General features: G+C 42.9%; 2 protein-coding genes across 2 annotated transcripts; one reads left to right on the forward strand and one right to left on the reverse strand.

The window, feature by feature from the left end:
- Positions 1-1974: 1974 nt before the first annotated feature.
- On the forward strand, positions 1975-2913 carry LOC103109204 (olfactory receptor 10P22-like). Its single transcript, XM_007518250.1, has one exon. The coding sequence runs from the start codon at positions 1975-1977 to the stop codon at positions 2911-2913; it is 939 nt and encodes a 312-aa protein (XP_007518312.1).
- A 7372-nt stretch (positions 2914-10285) lies between these two features.
- On the reverse strand, positions 10286-11224 carry LOC103109205 (olfactory receptor 10P1). Its single transcript, XM_007518251.1, has one exon. It carries the CDS (start codon positions 11222-11224, stop codon positions 10286-10288), a length of 939 nt encoding a protein of 312 aa, XP_007518313.1.
- Positions 11225-19258: the final 8034 nt, after the last annotated feature.

A 19258-nucleotide genomic window follows, 5' to 3' on the forward strand; every position in this document is an offset into this window, starting at 1 on the left:
TTGTTATTTCCAAGTGAGGGTACAGTCCTGAAGAAGCTTACGAAAGGGTTTACAATGATATTCCCAGTGGGTGTGACCACTGATGGTAGAGAGAAGGATTTATAAGAGGTCTAGGCTCACATTATCCATGGGGGAGTTCAAGGACACCCTGTCTAGGACCCTGGGTAATAGGTTGACCTGATAGTGGCCAAAGAGGCCATGGTTAGTTGAGCCAGTCTCTTGCCCTTATCCAGCTTTTGTAGTCACTTTATCTGACATGCTTAGGCTTTCTTCCACTTTATAAAGCTTTGAGTGTAGTCTGTTGCATCTAAACCAATATTAGGCTTATGAGACCTGGCCTCAAGTTAGGGAGGAAATAGACTCAGGATATTTTTTTTAATATTTACTTATTTATTCCCTTTTGTTGTTCTTGTTGTTATTATTATTATTGTTGTCATTGTTGGATAGGACAGAGAGAAATGAAGAGAGGAGGGGAAGAGAGGGGGAGAGAAAGATAGACACCTACAGACTTGCTTCACCGCCTGTGAAGCGACTCCTGGGCAGGTGGGGAGCCGGGGGCTCGAACCGGGATCATTATGCCATTCCTTGCGCTTGGCGCCACATGCGCTTAACCTGCTGCGCTACCGCCTGTCTCCCGACTCAGGATTTTAATGGGGTCTCAGCCTCAAGCTTTTCTGCATTTGCTTGTTTGATGATTCTAACAAAGGCCATAGGGACAGTAATTGTCCTTTACTTGATGTGTAGTTTTTGCCAGTATGACTCTTGGCCAGTTGTATAGTGTTTCTTCTGAAGCTTATCAATAATACTGATGCTCTGTTAGAAGAGATTTAAAAAGATGGAAGAATATTTTTTACATAGTCCATTGAGAGAAGTGAAATATGGGCATGGTGGTGATGCACCTGGTTAAGTGCACATGTTACCATGCACAAGGACCTGAATTTGAGCCCCTGGTTCCCACCTGCAGGGGGAAAGCTTTGCGAATGGTGAAGCAGTGCTGCAGGTGCCTCTCTGTCTCTCTTCCTATCTTTCAACTCCTTCTCTCTCAATTTATGGCTGCCTCTATCTGATAAATAAATAAAGATGATACAGAAAAATAAAAAAAAATTCACTTCTCCCACTAAGACTGGGCACACTCAAGGTGGTATAGCAGCAGACAAGACTTAATTTCGCAGTCCAGCTTGCTGAGGGATCCAGATCCCTGTGCATTATGATGTCTTCTTGGCCTTGCAGTGCGGACTCCAGACTGTGGGTCTGACAGCAGGATGTTTAGAAAGACTTAGGCCACTGGTGGTACAGGTGTAAACTCCTCCCTTCCCCCTGGTCTCCAGACAAAACTCCCCTTTCCTTCTACATCTTCCTTACATTCCCTCCATCCAGTGCTCTGGGAATCAGTCTCTTGGGGGAAATGGAGCTACTGAGATGTGTTTGGTAGGGTTGGTGGGGGCGGGTGCCCTGAGAGCCTTGGGACCCATCTCTTTTTTGCAACTAAAAGCCCAACTGCCTTCTCTCCATGGCTTTTGATGCTGCATCACCTCTTTCTCTTTTTTTCTCTTGCTGTTACTCCAGCTTTCCTTCCTCTCTTAGTGGATCCATTTTTCTTCCAACCTCCTCTGCAGATTTATATATTCTGTCTGCTCACTCACCTTTCTGCCCTGATCTTTCTTCAACCACTTCCCCAAAGCGAGCTAGTTTTCTGGCCCCAGCTCTTTGCTCCTAGAACCCAGACCTCAGATGAGTGGGACAAAGCACCCTGGGGTCTTCCCAGGACCCTGTGTGAGGAAGGTCTATGTCTATGCCAGCTCCTCTCCCTCTTTCTCATCTGAAGGGCTTCTGGACAATATCACTAGAGTCCAGGTGCTCACCATCCAGGTCCTGATGCTGTGGGTGCTTGTGTGGACTCTTCCAAGCTTTTCCATGCAGTCTCCTGTGGCTGTGTGAGCCTTTTCCTGGCTCCTTCCATTCTAGCTCAGGGACATGGGGGGTGGCAATGGGACCACAGTAACTGAGTTTGTGTTACTGGGTTTCTCAGACATTGGTTCCCTCCTGGGCCTTCTGTTCTGGGGGGTGGTCTTCATTTACCTGGTCACCTTGATGGGCAACTCCCTGATTGTCCTCCTCACCCTGGCTGACCCAGCCCTGCACTCGCCCATGTACTTCTTCCTGCGCCACTTCTCCGTGGTGGAGCTGCTCTACACCTCAACCATCGTGCCCAGAATGCTGGCCGACCTCCGTTCCCCACGCCCCATCATCTCACCTGCAGGCTGCTTCACCCAGATGTATTTCTTTGCCCTGTTTGGAGTAGCTGAGTGCTGCCTGCTCACAGCCATGGCCTACGACCGCTATGCTGCCATCTGCCGGCCTCTGCATTACAACACCCTGATGAACAGGGGAGCCTGTGTGAGCATGGTGGGGGCCTCCTACCTCATGGGAGTGGTCACAGGCACCATCCACTCCATCTGCATCTTCACTTTGCCCTTCCAAGGTGACAACACCATTCAGCACTTCTTCTGTGACGTCTTGCCTGTACTGAGACTGACCACTGGGAGCACCTTGTGGGGTGAAGCAGGCAATCTTTTTGTCACGGTAGCTTTTATCCTGACCCCCTTCGTGCTGATCATTGTCTCCTATGCCTGTATCCTTGCCACCATCCTTGGAGTGGCAACATCTCAGGGCCGTTGGAAAGTCTTCTCTACCTGTTCCTCCCACCTGTTTGTTGTCGTGCTCTTCTTTGGGACTGCAACTGTCGCCTATATGAGACCTGGCTCAGACTCTACCCAGGACTCAGACCAGATCATTTCTTTTTTCTACACAGTTGTCACACCCATGTTTAATCCCTTTGTCTACACTCTGAGGAACGCGGAAGTCACAGGGGCAATGAGGAGACTTGTGAAAAGATACTTTGGGAGCCCTTGAACCTCTTGTGTTCTTGGAGAGGACTTGATTCTGCGACAGTTTAGATGAAGAAGGAGAAGCTGGGGACTTTAGGGTTGGTTTGTTCTGTGTGGCTGGGTATGGGGTCCCTGTCCTGTCCGAGGGTCCAAGACTCCTCCACACACCGAGAGCTCTGCTTAGGGCTTCTACTCTAATGGTGACTTGACTTGCTCATGGGTACAGACTTGGTGAGTAATCGACTTGAAGGAAAGCTGAGGAGAGAAGGCACATGTGGCCATCTTGTATGAAAACTGAGCAATCCCTGGTCTGTCCTGAGCTTCTGGGCACCTGCCTGGGGTCATAATTCCTGGAGACAGTTGACTTTCCTTCTTCTCCTCATTGCAGAGCACTTCTCTTTCACCTCAGTTGTTTCTGGTATCTTATAAGAGCTCCTTTACTCCAGGCATAAAGTCTGATGGGGAGACCTGGGGTCAGGGGACAGTTGGCAGCAGACTTTTAAAGCATGATTTTAATATTCACACAGTATCCTACTATATTGGATGTAATACTTTTAATATTCTATTTCTGGAATTATTCTTTCTTAGAACTTTTGCTGAGAATGATGATAGTACATTAATATTTTTGCACACATATATATATATATCTTATGCTTTTCTGTAGACAAAATTCTAGAAGTGGAATTGATAAGTCAAATCATTCTAAACTTGTAAGAAAAAGGATAACCAAACTATCTCTCAGACTTTGTGAGAACTATGATGTTTAGGGAGGGGGTGGAAACTTTGGTGATGGGCATGGTGAGGCTGTACCCCGAAAGTCTTATAATTTTGTAAACCAGTATCAACTCAACTCACTAAAATGCATACACACACACACACACACACACACACACACACACACACACACACTATTAGAGTTTTTGAAACACTGCTAAATTGACCATCAAGATTATTTTATACTGTTTTTTAGTCCAGCTGAGGGCAGTTCAATGTGGGTATTTAATATGAACATAATGCAGAAAAGATGTGACGAGAGGACACAGATTAACTTTTTCATATTCTACCAAGATCTGGGTGATACATAAGTCAGGCTGAAAGAGCAACTTTCAAAGCATCAAATCAAAGATCTAATAAAATGGCATCTGACCAAGACAAGAGAGAGGCTTTTACCTCACTGTCCTAAGCTGAAGTTTTGGAAGAGGAGGAGGACATGATGAGTTTGGACTGGCTTAACCTGCCTAGATTCATACTTCTCTCACCTGAGATGGTGATTGTCCATTCTGGATGCTGGGGTCCTCTTATGTTCCAGTCTGCACAGAGAGTTATAAGAAAAAACCCAAATACCTAGTTAAAATCGACTTTCAGATAAATAAAATATATATTTTAAAATTTTTTTATTACTGATTTGATGATGACTAACAAGATTATAAAAGATAACAGGGGTACAATTCCACACAATTCCCACCACCAGAGTTCTGTGTCCCATCATCTCTAATGGAAGCTTCCCTATTCTTTATCCCTCTGGGAGTATGGACCAAAATTCTTTTTTTTAAGTTTTTATTTTTCTTTTCTTTTATTTTGGCCTCCAGGGCTATCTCTGGAGCTCGGTGCTGGCACTGAGCCACTTCCGGCAGCCTTTTCTTTTCTTTTCTTTTCTTTTCTCTCCTTTTCTCTTCTTTTCCTTTCTCTCTTTCTTTTTATTCCTTTCTTCCTTTTCTTTTCATTTAATAGTACAGAAAAAGTTGAGCAAGGAGAGGGGGAGAGAGGAGAGTGAAAAGCAGACACCTGCAGACTTGTTTTACCACTTGTGAAGCGTCCCTGCTGCAGGTGGGGAGCAGGGGTTCAAACCAGGGTCTTTGCATGAATCCCTTGTGCATAGTACCATGTGCTCTTAACCAGGTGCACCACTGCCCACCCCCAGACCAAAATTCTTCAGTTTGTTTTTGTTTTTTACCAGAGCATTGCTCAGCTCTGGCTTATGGTGGTGCGGGGGATTGAATCTGAGACTTGGGAGCTTCAGGCATGAAAGTCTCTTTGCTATCTACCCCTGCCTAGACCAAAATTTTTTATGGAGTGCAGAAGGTAGAAGGTCTGGATTCTGTAACTGCTTCTCCACTGAACATGTATGTTGGCTGGTCGATCCATTCTCCCAGTCATATAACATAGTCTTTTAGTATCAGAATGTTTTTGACATATTTCACTAGAGGAACTTAGTATTACTTTTTTTTTTTTTATCAGAAAGCCAATTTTAACACAATGCCTTGTGTTTATATTTGCTAAATCTGTGAACTCTGTCCCCTAGTCCTTTTCAAGCAGACCATGAACTACAGATGGAGATAAGGAACTAAATGGAAAAGACCCACCATACTTATCAGGAGGAAGAAACTACTTGGGAAATAGAGTGATTTTTATCTTGTAGCAGTTCTTTATTTGACCAGAGATTCACTCTAAGTAGTTGTGTGAATGTTGACCCTCCTTAAATGCAGGAGAAGATTTGGAAGCCAGGGGGTAGAGGAGCCCAAGTCTGTGGGTGGGAATAGAGGCTAGAATAAAGGTCTGGGGAGATGTCTCAGTGTAGAACACTTGCCTCGTATGTGCAGGACTCTGAGTTTGATTCCTGCCATTGCAGAAAAACAAGGAAGACAAAACCAAAAGAGGGCTGGTAAAATAACTCACTTAGATAATACACTGTTTTGCCATGTGTGACACCCAGATCTGAGTTCGGTCTCCACTGCATTGGAGGACATTTTGGTGCTGTGGTTCCTCTTCTCCAACTATTGTCTGTCTGTCCGTCTGTCTGTCTGTCTGTCTCTCTCTCTCTCTCTCACTCCCTCCCTCTCTCTCTTTCTCTCTGCTGAGCCTGTAGTGGTGAAGCTCTAGAGGTGACCAAAAACCAGTGAATAAACAAACAGCATCTAAAATGGAGGAGTGGTACTCTGGTCTCTCTATCATTTAAAAAAAAGTATAGAGCTCTTTATTATTTATTTATTTGTCTCCAGGGTTTTTGCTGGGGCTTGGTGCCTTCACTATGAATCCACTGTTCCTGGAGGTTATTTTTTCCCTTTTGCTGCCCTTGTTATCATTGTTGTTATTATTATTGTTGTTATTGCTGTCATTGTTGTTGGATACAACAGAGAGAAATAAAGAGAGGAGGGGAAGACAGAGAGGGGGAGAGAAAGATAAACACCTGCAGACCTACTTCACCGCTTGTGAAGTGACCTTCTCATGCAGGTGGGGAGCCAGGGGCTTGAACCAGAATCTTTACGCCAGTCCTTGCACTTTGCATGTGCGTTTACCCCGCTGTGCTACCACCTAGCCCCCAGAGCACTTTATTTTATTGTAGAGTTTGAGAGGATATGGAGCTAGGTAAGGAAGGCTGACCAGAAAATTGGCTTACAGGCTGCTCTATGGCAAAGTAGTTTAATGTTAAGCAAGTCCAAGATCAAACACTGACTCATTTAATACCTCTAAGAACTTGGGAGGTTTCTTTATTTTAAAAAAGATTTATTCTATTTATTTTATGGCCTAAAGACACTATAAAGAGAGAAGTAGATGAGAGAGAGAGAGAGAGAGAGAGAGAGAGAGAGAGAGATATTGAGAAAGGGAGAATGTGGGAGACCAGAGCAGCACTCTAGTGCTAGGAAATGAACATGAGACTTCATGCAAGTCCAAACTCTTCTACTTCTTCATAATCAAATATTGATTATAATGATTTCTACCTTTCACAGGATTATTGTATTAAATGTATCCTTAGCCCGTCTTCCTATACCACATAATCTTTCAGCATTATCTGAAAATTTGCTTATAATTTTTCTTTCACTAGAATATATGTTCCATAAAGGTAGAGGTGCTGTCTGTGTTGTTCACCAGTGTTTCATCAGGGCTTTGAATAGTCCTGACACACAGTTTATGCAGGTAATATATTTGCTGAGTAGTGAAAAAAGTAAACAAATAAAATGTTTAAAAATATTTTCATTATTGGACAGAAACAGAATTTGAGAGGGGAGGGGAGACAGAGAGAGGGAAAGAGAGAGACACCTGCAGCCTTGCTTGTGAGGCTTTCCCCCTGCAGACAGGGAACTGGGACTTGAACCTGGATCCTTGCATGCTGTAATATGTGCACTTAACCAGATGTACCACTGCCTGGCCCCATAAATAAAACGTTTAGTAAAGTTCCTAGCAAATACTGAAGTGTAAACTAAACTATTTGGTTAGTACTACAGTTATTCTATGTTTTATAGAGAAAACACTGCTTGGTAAGACTTTTTTTTTTTTTTTTTTGTCCATGGATACCATTTTACATCTCCCCAGACAAATGCCAGTACACTAACCTACAGCCAAGTTGATGAGCATATTTTGATACTTTATCCACTGCATCACCTTCTGGTTATACACTTCTTTTTGAAAGAATTGAGAGAAAAATATAGATGAAAACAATGAAACATGAAACAAAAACAAAAAAATGAGGTAAATATAATTATTCCACATAGGGAAGTGAATTATAATAAGAATTCAAATTGTATTAAATATGTTAAAGATTTTGCATGTGGTCTAGGCACTTGGATTACTTGGTGACCTACTTATTATTATATATTCCAAAGATTCCAGCAATAACATCCCCCATCCCATATGAACTTCTGCAGTGAGGCCTCGCCATGTCCCTATAATAAGAAGTAGTGTCTAATTTCCTTTCCCCTTCAATCAGGTCTTAGTGACCCACTTGCAAGCAATCAGATCTAGTGGAAATGATGTTGTGTGATTTGCAAGGTTAGGTCAGAAGAAGCCTCACAGTTTTTATTGATCTCTTAGATTTTATTGATCTCTTAGATTTTATTGATCTCTTAGACTGCTTGCTTTTGAAATACTCCCTCTGGACTCCAGCTCTAATGCTGTGCAAAGCCTAAGTCACAGGGAAAGGACATGAATAAGTGGTCTGGTAAACAAACCTAGTTATTGTCAACATCTGACGAATGAAGGCATAGCTGATGACACAGTTGTCATGGAATGGAGACAAGCTATCTTTGTATCCTATCTAAATTCTAGATAAATAGAAATGTTTATGTGGGCCAGAGTAACCTGCTATTTTATGCAACTAGATCTGGGATGATTTTTCTTTTTTAAAATTTTTTACATTTATTTATTTATTCCCTTTTGTTGCCCTTGTTTTTTTATTGTTGTAGTTATTATTGTTGTCATCGTTGTTGGCTGGGGTGATTTTTCTGTGCAGCAATGATAACTTCAATACCACCCTGTTACAAAGAGGAGTAATTCACATAGACACATTTGAAAAAGATCTAGATTTCTTGACATCAAAGAAGGACACATTTTTTACAATCTTGGGGTTCACAGTCAACAATTTATACACCTTTCCCATATCTGAGAGCTATTCTCTTCTTCTTTCCAGCTTTCTGGTCCTTTTTCCAGCCATGACATTATCTCCCCAGACAATAACTTGGGTCCACCTGCATGTCAGATTTCAGGGTCAGGGGAAAGGAAAAAAAAAGGGAGGGAGGGAGGGAGAGAGAGAGAGAGAGAGAGAGAGAGAGAGAGAGAGAGAGAGAGGATATGGAAACTAGTATAGCCACAGGCCTTTGGAATATAACTAAAATATGCCTACCAGCTATCTACAAAATGGAGACCACCCACTCCCACTCTTCATCTGCACTATTCCAGCCGTTAGGTTCATCATTAGTTAACAATTTGTTTGGCTTTATATGTTAACTCTCTTTTCAGCCACCAGGTTCCAGATGCTAGCATGATGCTAACCAGACTTCCCTGGACAGACAACCCCATCAATGTGTCCTGGAGCTCCGCTTCCCCAGATCCCCACCCCACTAGGGAAAGAGAGGCAGGCTGGGAGTATGCAGTGACCAGTCAATGCCCATGTTCAGCAGGGAAAGCAATTACAGAAGCCAGACCTTCCATCTTCTGCAACCCACAATGACCTTGGGTCCATTCTCCCAGAGGGTTAAAGAATAGGAAAGCTATCAAGGGAGGGGTTGGGAGTTCTGGTGGTGGGAATTGTGTGGAGTTGTACCCCTCTAATCCTATGGTTTTGTCACATCCAATTAAGCACACATTGTACTAAGTGCAAGGACCTGTGCAAGGATCTGGGTTTGAGTCCTGGCTTTCCACCTGCAGGAAGGTTTGCTTCACAAGCCGTGAAGCTTGTTTGCAGGTGTCTATCTTTTTCTCTTATCTTCCCCTCCCCTCTCAATTTCTCTCCTATCCAATAAAAATGGAAAAAATGGCTGCCAGGAGCAGTGGATTGATAGCTGGCACCAAACCCCAGTGAGAACTCTGGATGCAAAACAAAACAAAACAGAAAACATCCAGTGCAGAAGACTAGTGGTATTTCTGGGAGAAAACTAGATAAAAGGTGTGGGTAGAGTCTTCTGTGGTTTCTGTATGGGTCACTTAGATGACAAGTTCATCAACATCTGCCATCCAGACTGATAAGGACCTCTGTCTAAAGGTATAGCCACAACAATCACCTTGCTCACCTTGGATTCAGAACAATCTAGAAGATGCTGGATGTCCTTCCCCACAGACAGCATTCTCTCTCATTCAAACTTGTCCTAACAACACATGCTCCAGTACTGAGTCTGGGGTGTTAGATAGGAGGTAAGAGAGTGATCTGCATGCATCTTTATTAAGCACTAATATTTTCTTTATTTTTTAATCTCATTTATTTACTTATTTTTTCACCACTCCTGTCACCAAATGTCTGTGTCCCCAACCACACTCCAATAGATAACCACTGTAGTTCTACCATGATCTTGAAAGTACGCTGATATTTTTTGTTTTCACATTTTTTGTAATTTTTAAAAAATATTTATTTATTTATTTATTCCCTTTTGTTGCCCTTGTTTTATTGTTGTAATTGTTGTTGGATAGGACAGAGAGAAATGGAGAGAGGAAGGGAAGACAGAGAGGGGGAGAGAAAGATAGACACCTGCAGACCTGCTTCACCACCTGTGAAGCAACTCCCCTACAGGTGGGGGACTGGGGGCTCGAACCGGGATCTTTATGCCAGTTCTTGTGCTTTGCACCACCTGTGCTTAACCTGCTGTGCTACCGCCCGGCTCTCTGTTTTCACATTTTTATATTCAGTTGTTTATATTCCATATATGAGTGAAATCATTCTGTAGCTGTCCTTCACCTCCTTGCTTCACTGAGCATAATCTCCTCCAATTCCACTTTATCCCAAAGGACACAATGTCATCCTTTTTACTGCTGCATAATACTCTGTTGAGCACTAACATTTTCTATTGGGACATCTTATTTCTTTGAAGACCTGTGTGGTTTGTCTTAGGCTGAGGTCAGTTTCAGCACCTGAAGGGTGGGAAGAGAAGTTAGCAAGAAAGCAGAGATTCCTCCAAGCGGAGATTGCTCCTTTAGGGCGAAGAGATCTGCCTTTTCACTAAATGCCTCAGTGCCCCTGTCACCTCCTTGTTCCGGAGTGTGTATATGATGGGGTTGAGCATGGGTGTGACGACTGTATAGAAAAGACTGAGGATGCGGTCTGTGATGACAGAGGAACCTGCGTGGGGCTGGATGTAGGTGATGCTGGCTGTTCCAAAGAAGAGGAAGACCACAAGAAGGTGTGAGGAGCAGGTTGAGAAGACCTTTCGGCGGCTCTGGGTGGAGGCCATTGCCAGGATGGCACTCAAGATTCGGGCATATGAGGTGACAATCAGAGAGAAAGGGATCATGATGAAGACGACAGTGGCTGTCATAACAGAAATCTCACTCCTGTGCTTCCCAGCACTTGCCAGCCTTAGGACTGGCAGGATGTCGCAGAGGAAGTGTGGGATAACTGGGTGGCTGGGAAAAGGCAAAGTGAAGATAAGGGAAGAATGAGTGGTGGCTGTGATGATGCCCATAAGCCAGGAGGTGCCCACCATGGTTGCACAAGCCCGCCAGTTCATGAGGGTGGAATAGTGCAATGGCCGGCAGATGGCAGCATAGCGGTCATAGGCCATGGCTGTGAGCAGGCAGCACTCTGAGATGCCCAGGACAATGAAGATGTACATCTGGGCTGCACAACCCTGGAATGAGATGGCCCGGGGGTGTAAGGAGGCCAGGTCAATCAAGGTTCTGGGCACAATGTCGGTGGTGTAGAGCAGCTCCACCACTGAGAGGTGGCGTAGGAAGAAGTACATGGGGGAGTGCAGGGTAGGACTGGCCTGTGTGAGGAGAATGATTAGGGAGTTGCCCAGCAAAGTGACCAGGTAGACCAGAAGTACCAGCCAGAATAGGGGTCCCTGGAGTGTCCTGAGGTCGGAGAATCCCAGAAGGAGGAATTCAGGCAGAGACTGATTTTCCTTACCCATTATGCCACATGGGAACCTGTGGCACAAACAAGAAAGAGAAGTTCATATAGAAATAATCAGGAAAAAAAAAGAAATAATCAGGAGCCAGCTGATGGCACACCCAAGTGAGCGCACATATTTACATGTGCAAGGACCTGGGTTCAAGTCCTCAGTCTCTACCTGCAGGGGGGAACATTAATGAATGGTGAAGCAGTATTGTAGGTATCCTTTTCTCTCTCTCAACTTCCCCTTCTCTCAGTTTCTTTCTGTCTTACCAAATGAAATAAACATTTCCTTTAAAGAAAGAGACAATCAGCATTATATCCTGGGAGGTGGTACAGTGGATAAAATATTGGATTCTCAAACAGGGAGCTCCGACTTTGATTGTTGGCATTGAATGTGCCAGAATGGTGCTCTGGTTCTTTCCTGTTTCTCTTTTTCACAAACAAACAAACACAATATTAAAAAGAGACAATCTGGGGGCTGAGTGGTGGTGCACCTGGTTGATATCACATATCACTATGTACAAGACCTGGGTTCAAGTCCCCTAATCTCCACCTGCAGGGGGAAAGCTTCACTAGTGGTGAAGTAGTGCTGTACGTCTCTCTCTCTCTCTCCTTTTCTATCTCCTTCTTCCTTCTAAATTTCTCTGTCTCTATCCAATAATTAAGAAAAATGACAATCAGCACCTGTCATTTAGTAAAGTAATGCTCATCCAGACCCTTTCTTATCAGTTGAGACAGAGTCCCTACTTCACGGATGAACTCATAGATCCTAGCTCATAAATCATCAAGTTATGGTGGGGCTGACTCTTGAGTCTAGGTTTCTTGACTCCTAATTCCATCCCGTTTTCACTGTCCCCTATGCTCTGGCCCTATGTCCAGGGCTTTTTCCTGTGTTGAGACTCCAGCTCTATACTTTAGTCTTTCTCCAGAAGAGAGATGGAACAGTTATGATATCTTGGTTCCCTTTATATCCCCTGGATTGAAGCCCCAGCCTGGTGTCTAGTGATCATGAATTCAGAACTATCTGTCTCATGTCCAATTGTGTCTTATTTTGAGTTGCTACAGAAACTTTTTGTTTAATGGATATGGAATGGGCAGAGAGTGGCAATACTGTATTTTGTTCTTCTCTCATCTGGGATCAGCTATTCCAGCTGCTCTGTTTCAGCGTTGTTTACCCAGGTCCCTGCAGTTCCCTATAATGTGCCCTCTGCTGGGAGTGTTTTCATTTATACTATCAAGATGACACTCATGGCTGGAGACCTAGCTCACCTGGCAGGTCATAGGTCATATCCCTTGACTTATGTAAGGTCTGGATTTGACCCCACATGAGAGTTCTGTGGCACCATGGAGAAGTTCTTGTGCTGTGATCTTTCGGTCTCTCTACCTGTCTTCTCTCTTTTTCTATCTAAATGTAAAAATGACCTGGGAGCAGTGAACTTGTGCATGAGCAAGGCACCAACTCAACAAAAGAAAAACATATTCCACCCACTCAAAGTTTCCTTCAATCCTGGACTCAAATTCCAGTTCTCCAAATGGTAATTTACCTGTTCTTCATGGTCAGAAAGAAATACCCATGGCATTTCAAGATCAAAAGTGACCTTCAGGGTCATATATTTCAGACTGACAGTGCTGTGTAGCACCTGTTTGAACATCTGTGGTGATAGGGAACTCACTATTGAAGAAGTCCCATCTAGTTTTGCCTACTTCTAACTGATGAAAGGTGACTATTACATTGGTTTTGGCTAAATTCTTAGTGTTTAGTAGGCTGTTTGACCCTTCTTATATCAGATAGACTGCAAGTGTTTGAAGAATCACCTTCATCAGTCTACCATAAGACTTCATTTGTGCCCCATTCCCAACTTTTTAGAGAAGCCTTTTCACTAGAACAAACAGTTGCAGGACAAGTTAGAGAAGTGGTGGTGTGGAGCTGTCTGTTCTAAAATCTGCTGGTGTTCCCTAAGTGCTTCATTTCTCCCAGATTCCAGAAAGCTTATAATTCATTAAACTACAGACTCTTCATAGTTATTTTATAACAAAGACTTTATATTTCCTTCAGATGAGGAAATGGGAGACCTGATAGGATTAGAAAAGTTCTCAGTCACTGGGAGAGTTTGGACTCAAATCCAGCCTCTTTTTTCTCAAATAAGTCTGTGCTCTTATTAAAAAAATTACCACTTGTCTTAGAGACTCGTTTAATCACTAGAGCAGTTAGAATGAAACTTGAGGATACCAAATGTTCAACTAAATGTTTATTAGATAAATGATGACTGAATCCCAGGAACTAATGTAACAATAATTCTCTTTCCTTTTTTTTTACTTTTTAAAAATAATTTTTAAATATTTATTTATTCATTTGTTCCCTTTTGTTGCCCTTGTTTTTTATGTTATAGTTACTATTGTTGTTGTTATTGATATCATTGTTGTTAGATAGGGCAGAGAGAAATGGAGAGAGGAGGGGAAGACAGAGAGAGGGAGAGAAAGATAGACATCTGCAGACCTGTTTCACCGCCTGTGAAGCGACTCCCCTGCAGTTGGGGAGCTGGGGGCTCGAACCGGGATCCTTACGCTGGTCCTTGCTCCCTTCCCTTTTTAATGATTGCTTGAAACCTTTTGCCATGAGATCACACTATATTTGGAGTGATCCTTTTAAACTTTGTGTACCTCATTGAGTTTTTCTACTATTTCACAAATACTCTTCATACTTTTGCAATGTAAGTTCTCCCTTTTTTATTGTGATTTGAGATAATGATGCAAGTAATGTCATTGTGTAGGTCTTGCTTTGCGTCTGTTATCTTATTCCCTTAGGAGAAAGTTCCAGGAATGAGCTAACTGGCTAAGCTATGGGCATTTTTTTTCTTTATTGGGGGGGGGGATTAATGGTTTATAGCCAACAGTAAAATACAGTAGAGCTATGGACATTTTTTATGGGTTTTGCTACACATCTGTATGTGTTTTTGGATTTCCTTTAAAGGAACACAAATAGTTAAGTGCATCTATTACTATAAACAGGGACCCAGGTTCAGACCCTTGGTTCCCATCTGTAGATGACTTTCTGTCTCTCTCCCTCTCTATCTTCTCCACCCCTTTCAATTTCTCTCTATCCTATCACATGAAAACATATAACATATTGAAAAAAGGAACACAAATGACAATCCCAATGTTCCTTTCCTGAATGAAGAAGTTTTCACCAAGTCTTCTCTGTATTCTTCACACATCATCTTTACCCTTCTTTACTCAATCTTCACATGAAAATTAGCCCTATTCAGCAGAGAAGGAATTACAGAAGCCAAACCTTTCACTCTGCAACCATAATGACCCTGGGTCTATGCTCCCAGAGGGCTAATGAATAGGAAAGCTTTCAAGGGAAAGGGTGGGGTATGAAAATCCAGTGGTGGAAATTGTGTGGAATTGTACCCCTCTTATTCTGCGGTCTTGTTGATATTCTTTATTTATTAATAAAAAGAACTAGACCTAAGACTCTGAACTCTAGCTCCACTGGGACCCAGAGAGAGAGAGAGGAGGAAAAAAGGAGGGACATATGGATATAATAATAGGGCTATATGTGGCTTGAAGGGCAAGAGAGGACTGGATCTGGAAGAAAAAAGGGCAATTATATACAAATGTAGACAGATAGTTGTGGAGATAATAGTTAACCTATGTCTTGGGAGAACTGTGGTGGCTTACAATGGAGGGATTGGACATTCAGAACTCTGTGGTGGGAATGGCTGGAATTATGCCCACGCCATTTTGTAATTTTGTAAATCAATATGAAATCATTAGTAAAATAAAAAAATAAAATTATCCCTAAGAAATCATTTGCGAGGGTAAAGAGAGATGCCTCTCCTCAATTCTTCACTCCTTCCTGTATTTCTAATGTGCTTCTTTTATTTCCATTGTCTGTTGCTCTCTCTTCCACATTTTGAGAAACACTGGCAAAGAGAAAGACAGAGGCAAAGAGAAAGACAGAGCACCCATCTGGGTCATAGAGAGGGGCTGAAGTTTTTTAAAGTAATATTTTTATTGTCACTGGTCTCACTACTCAATACTGACTTTTTCAGATGTGGAATTAGAGATAGAAAGAGACAGAGTGAGAGGGAAAGACACTATGTCACCAGAGTTTCCTCCAGTGTGGTGGGGTCCTAGCTAAAACTGTGTCAGTCACATGGCAAAGCAGCACACTATCCACGTGAGCTATCTTGCTGGCCTTTTAAATTAAAAATTATGGTAAAAACACAATGTAAGATTTACCAACTTAACTATCTCAGTGTATAGTTTATCAGTTTTAGTTATATTCATGCTCTTGCAAAATTAAAACTCTTTATCTGTTTTTTTCTGCCAAGTCATTTAAAATTACGATTAATAGTGGTTTATGAGATTATCAGATTACATGGTATAGTTAGTTCCACATTGTGCCCACCACCAAAATTCTGTGCTTCACCCTTCCATAGAAACCACTATCATTTTCACAAAGTTTTAGAAACAGTTTGTTTACTTCTGAAAACTCTCTATCTGCTAAGTGACTCCCTTATTCCCCCTTTCCATGACCTAAAAAAAGATTTACTTATTAGGCTGGCAAGGTAGTTCACTTGGGCAGGTGCCTGCTTTGCAGTGCATTTGACCTAGGTTTGAGTCTAGTCCTCATTACACTGGGGGAAGCTTCCATGCTGTGATGTCCTCCTCTCTCTGTGTCTCTGTCTTTGTCTGTGTCTCCCTCTTTCCATTTGAAAAAATTGTCCCATAGTGGTGAAACTCTAGAAATAACAACAAAAAATATATTTTTTAATTTATTCATTTTGAAAGAGTGGTACATGGAGGGATGAAGGGAGGGAGGAGCATTATTCTGGTAGATAGATCATGGATTGTGGGGAAATCAAACCTGGGACCTCATGCCTGTAAGTTCTGTACTTTACATACTGAGTCATCTTCCCAGCTGCATCCAGAACTTTAAAACAAAACTAAAGACAGAGTAAAACCCTACCACTTTCGTAAGTCTTAGTCAGACCGATGGATAAACCGATCAGCTAGTGGGCATATATAGATGTATGGCTCATAGATATAGGTAGTGTTTAGGTGGAGGAAGGATGAGGATATGGAACAGGCAGCAGATCTTGAGGGATAAGCCTGTCATTTGGAGGGAAGGGGGATGGATTCTGGAGCATCATAGTAGATGTGAGAAATGGTGGTGGTGGTGATGGTGGTGCAGAGGACAGCCTTAGAGAAGTCTGGGGGAGCAAGGTCTGAAAACTGGACATTCTGTCAAACTTTTTCTTTCTTTCTTTCTTCCTTTCTTTCTTTCTTTCTTTCTTTCTTTCTTTCTTTCTTTCTCCTTTTCTTTCTTCTTTCTTTCTTTCTTTCTTTCTTTTGTTGTTGCTAAAGGTATGAATGGGAGTTGTGTATAGGTGTGTGTGTGTGTGTGTGTGTGTGTGTGTGTGTGTGTCTGTGTCTTTCAGTCTGGGAAGGTAGGCAGCAGCAAAGGGCTGTGGGCTCTGAGGTGGGAACCATTGACTGGATCCCATTAAAGACTGTCCTAAGTTCCCATCAGACACCAGACACTGGCCAGAGACAGTATAGAGGCTACAAGGGCCCACCTGACTTATAGGCCACTTGTAAATGTACAGACCTGCACATGTGACCTGCTTTATCCCTACATCACTCTTTACTCAGATCTCCTATTAGGCACACTGCAGATATGAAAGTCACTTGATGACATGGTACACGACACATCCCATAACACATCTACTCATACCACATATTCAAAGGTCTGTGGAGTCTTTGCATGTCTGTTCTTGCCTTGCTGGATTGTGTACTTTCATCTGGAAGAAACTGTCCATAGTTCCTGTCTCCTCCTCCCTTCTCCCTGCTCATCCAGATTGGTAGCATCTCAATTACTTACCTCTGTAAGTGCAGTAGTAGACATCTGTACATTCTGATGGACCATTTTCATGAGAGATTGTAAGGCTCAGAGTAGGTCCTGAAATTCTCACTATCCCCCTTCTGTTTCTGCTCTTGTTGGTCAAAGACTCAGGGCTGTTCAGATCTATGTGGAGGTACTTACCAAGGGAGATAGAAGCAGTCACCTCACTGGGGTAGGGGCTCTTGGCCACTGGTATGGACTTTGCTGTTCTGTCTTCCTCACTGCAAATCTCAGCCTCTGGGGTGCCCACAGTTATTCTCCACTTGGTGGTGTGCTTCCACTCCTTGGGGACTTGGGAGGCCCTGAGTCTTGGGGTTTCCCTGGGTAACCTTGAGCTGAGTAGCATCATGGGCTAGGTGATTCCATCTGGGTCCCTAATGCCTGCTGCATCCTCTGCCCTCTTTAGTTTCATTTCTCTTGGCCAATCTGTGTCCCTTGTCCTTTTGCTTCCTCACTGCAGTTTCTTTAGTTACAAATGGCCATAGGCGAGGCTTGAGAGTCTCCCTTTTTCCTGTTTAGCATCTCATTGTGGGCTTCATTTCTCTGCCTGGAATCTTGATTTATTGTTAAATGTAGATGCTTCTGGAAAATTCTAGAAGTTAATAAAATGAGTATGCCTTAGTCCTATTGATATCCTGTCGATGTTTTAGAAGCATCTCAAGCTTACATGTCTTCACTTGGTGGTGTGCCTCGCTCAAGCTTCTCCTACATAGTTGCTAGACAGTTTAGATAAAAAAGCTGTCTAATTCTCTTAACACCCTCATGCTGAATTTATTTTTCTTTTTCAAGGATGTAATTTTATTGCTACAAGTTCTTTATTATTATTATTATTTTATTTAACCAGAGCACTGCTCAGCTCTGGCTTATGGTGGTGTTGGGGATAGGACCAGGGACTTTGGAGTCTTAGGCATGAGAGTCTCTTTGCATAACCATTATGCTATCTACCCCTGCCCAGACAATAATACTTTTATATTGCATTAAACATACAGAGATCAACACAGAAGTGTTATTTTCATATTCCTAAACTATGTAGGACTGAAATCCATACATTAAATATTCAATTTTTTCTTTTTAATTAATTAATAAAAAGACATTAACAAAACATAGGATAAGAGGGGTACAACTCCACACAGTTCCCACCACCAGCTCTGCATATCCCCTCCACTCCCCTGATTGCTTTCCTATTCTCTAACCCTCTGGGAGTATGGACCCAAGGTCATTGTGGGATGCAGAAGATGGAAGGTCTGGCTTCTGTATTTGCTTCCCCGCTGAACACAGGCATTGAAGGTCAATCCATATTCCCAGTCTGCCTCTCTCCTTCCCTAGTAGGGTGGGTCTCTGGGGAAGTGGAGCTCCAAGACACATTGGTGGGGTTGTCTGTCCAGGGAAGTCTGGTTGGCTTCATGCTAGCATCTGGAACCTGGTGGCTGAAAAGAGAGTTAACATACAAAGCCAAACAAATTGTTGAACAATCTTGGACCTAAAGGCTGGAATAGTGCAGATGAAGTGTTGGAGGGGCCCTCCATTTTGTAGATAGTTAGTAGGCATATTTTAGTTAAATTCCAAAAGGCCTGTGTCTATAGTTTTTTTTTTTTTTCCTGAGCCTGAAATCTGATATGCAGGTGGATCCAAGTTATTATCTGGGGAGATGACGTCATGGATGGAAAAGGAACAGAAAGCTGGATCAGGGAAGAGAGTAGCTCCCTAATATGGGAAAGGGGTATAAGTATTGTTGACTGTAAACCCCATCGATTTGATTTGGTCTGGGGTCCATACTCAGCTTAGGAGCCTATGTTGTTGTTAAAATTCGGAGGCTCTTGCCGGGCTGGCTTGCTTCACGGGCGGGTAACAGAGACGCGGAGACAACGGCTGGGCAGGGAAGCTGTATTTCTTTATTCAGGAACAACGATTCATAAACTAAGACAAACTAATCACCAAACAGAACTCGGCTGTCTCTTTGCGGCGGCACAAGCACTCCCTCTTACTCTGTAACTCGGGAACTCAGGAACCCTCCAACTCTGGCACTCTGAAACTCTTCAACTGTGGAACTTTCTCTTACTCTGTCACTCTGAAACTCTCGAACTCAGGAACTCAGGAACCCTCTCTCGGGGTTCCTTGGGGCGGGGCCAAGCAGGC

This window comes from Erinaceus europaeus, chromosome 7 (genome assembly GCF_950295315.1).
Source record: "Erinaceus europaeus chromosome 7, mEriEur2.1, whole genome shotgun sequence".
NCBI classification, from domain to species: Eukaryota; Metazoa; Chordata; class Mammalia; order Eulipotyphla; family Erinaceidae; genus Erinaceus; species Erinaceus europaeus.

Excerpts from the sequence above, each read along its gene's own strand:
- LOC103109204 (XM_007518250.1), top strand. The coding sequence starts at position 1,975 with ATGGGGGGTGGCAATGGGACCACAGTAACTGAGTTTGTGTTACTGGGT.
- LOC103109205 (XM_007518251.1), bottom strand. The coding sequence starts at position 11,224 with ATGGGTAAGGAAAATCAGTCTCTGCCTGAATTCCTCCTTCTGGGATTC.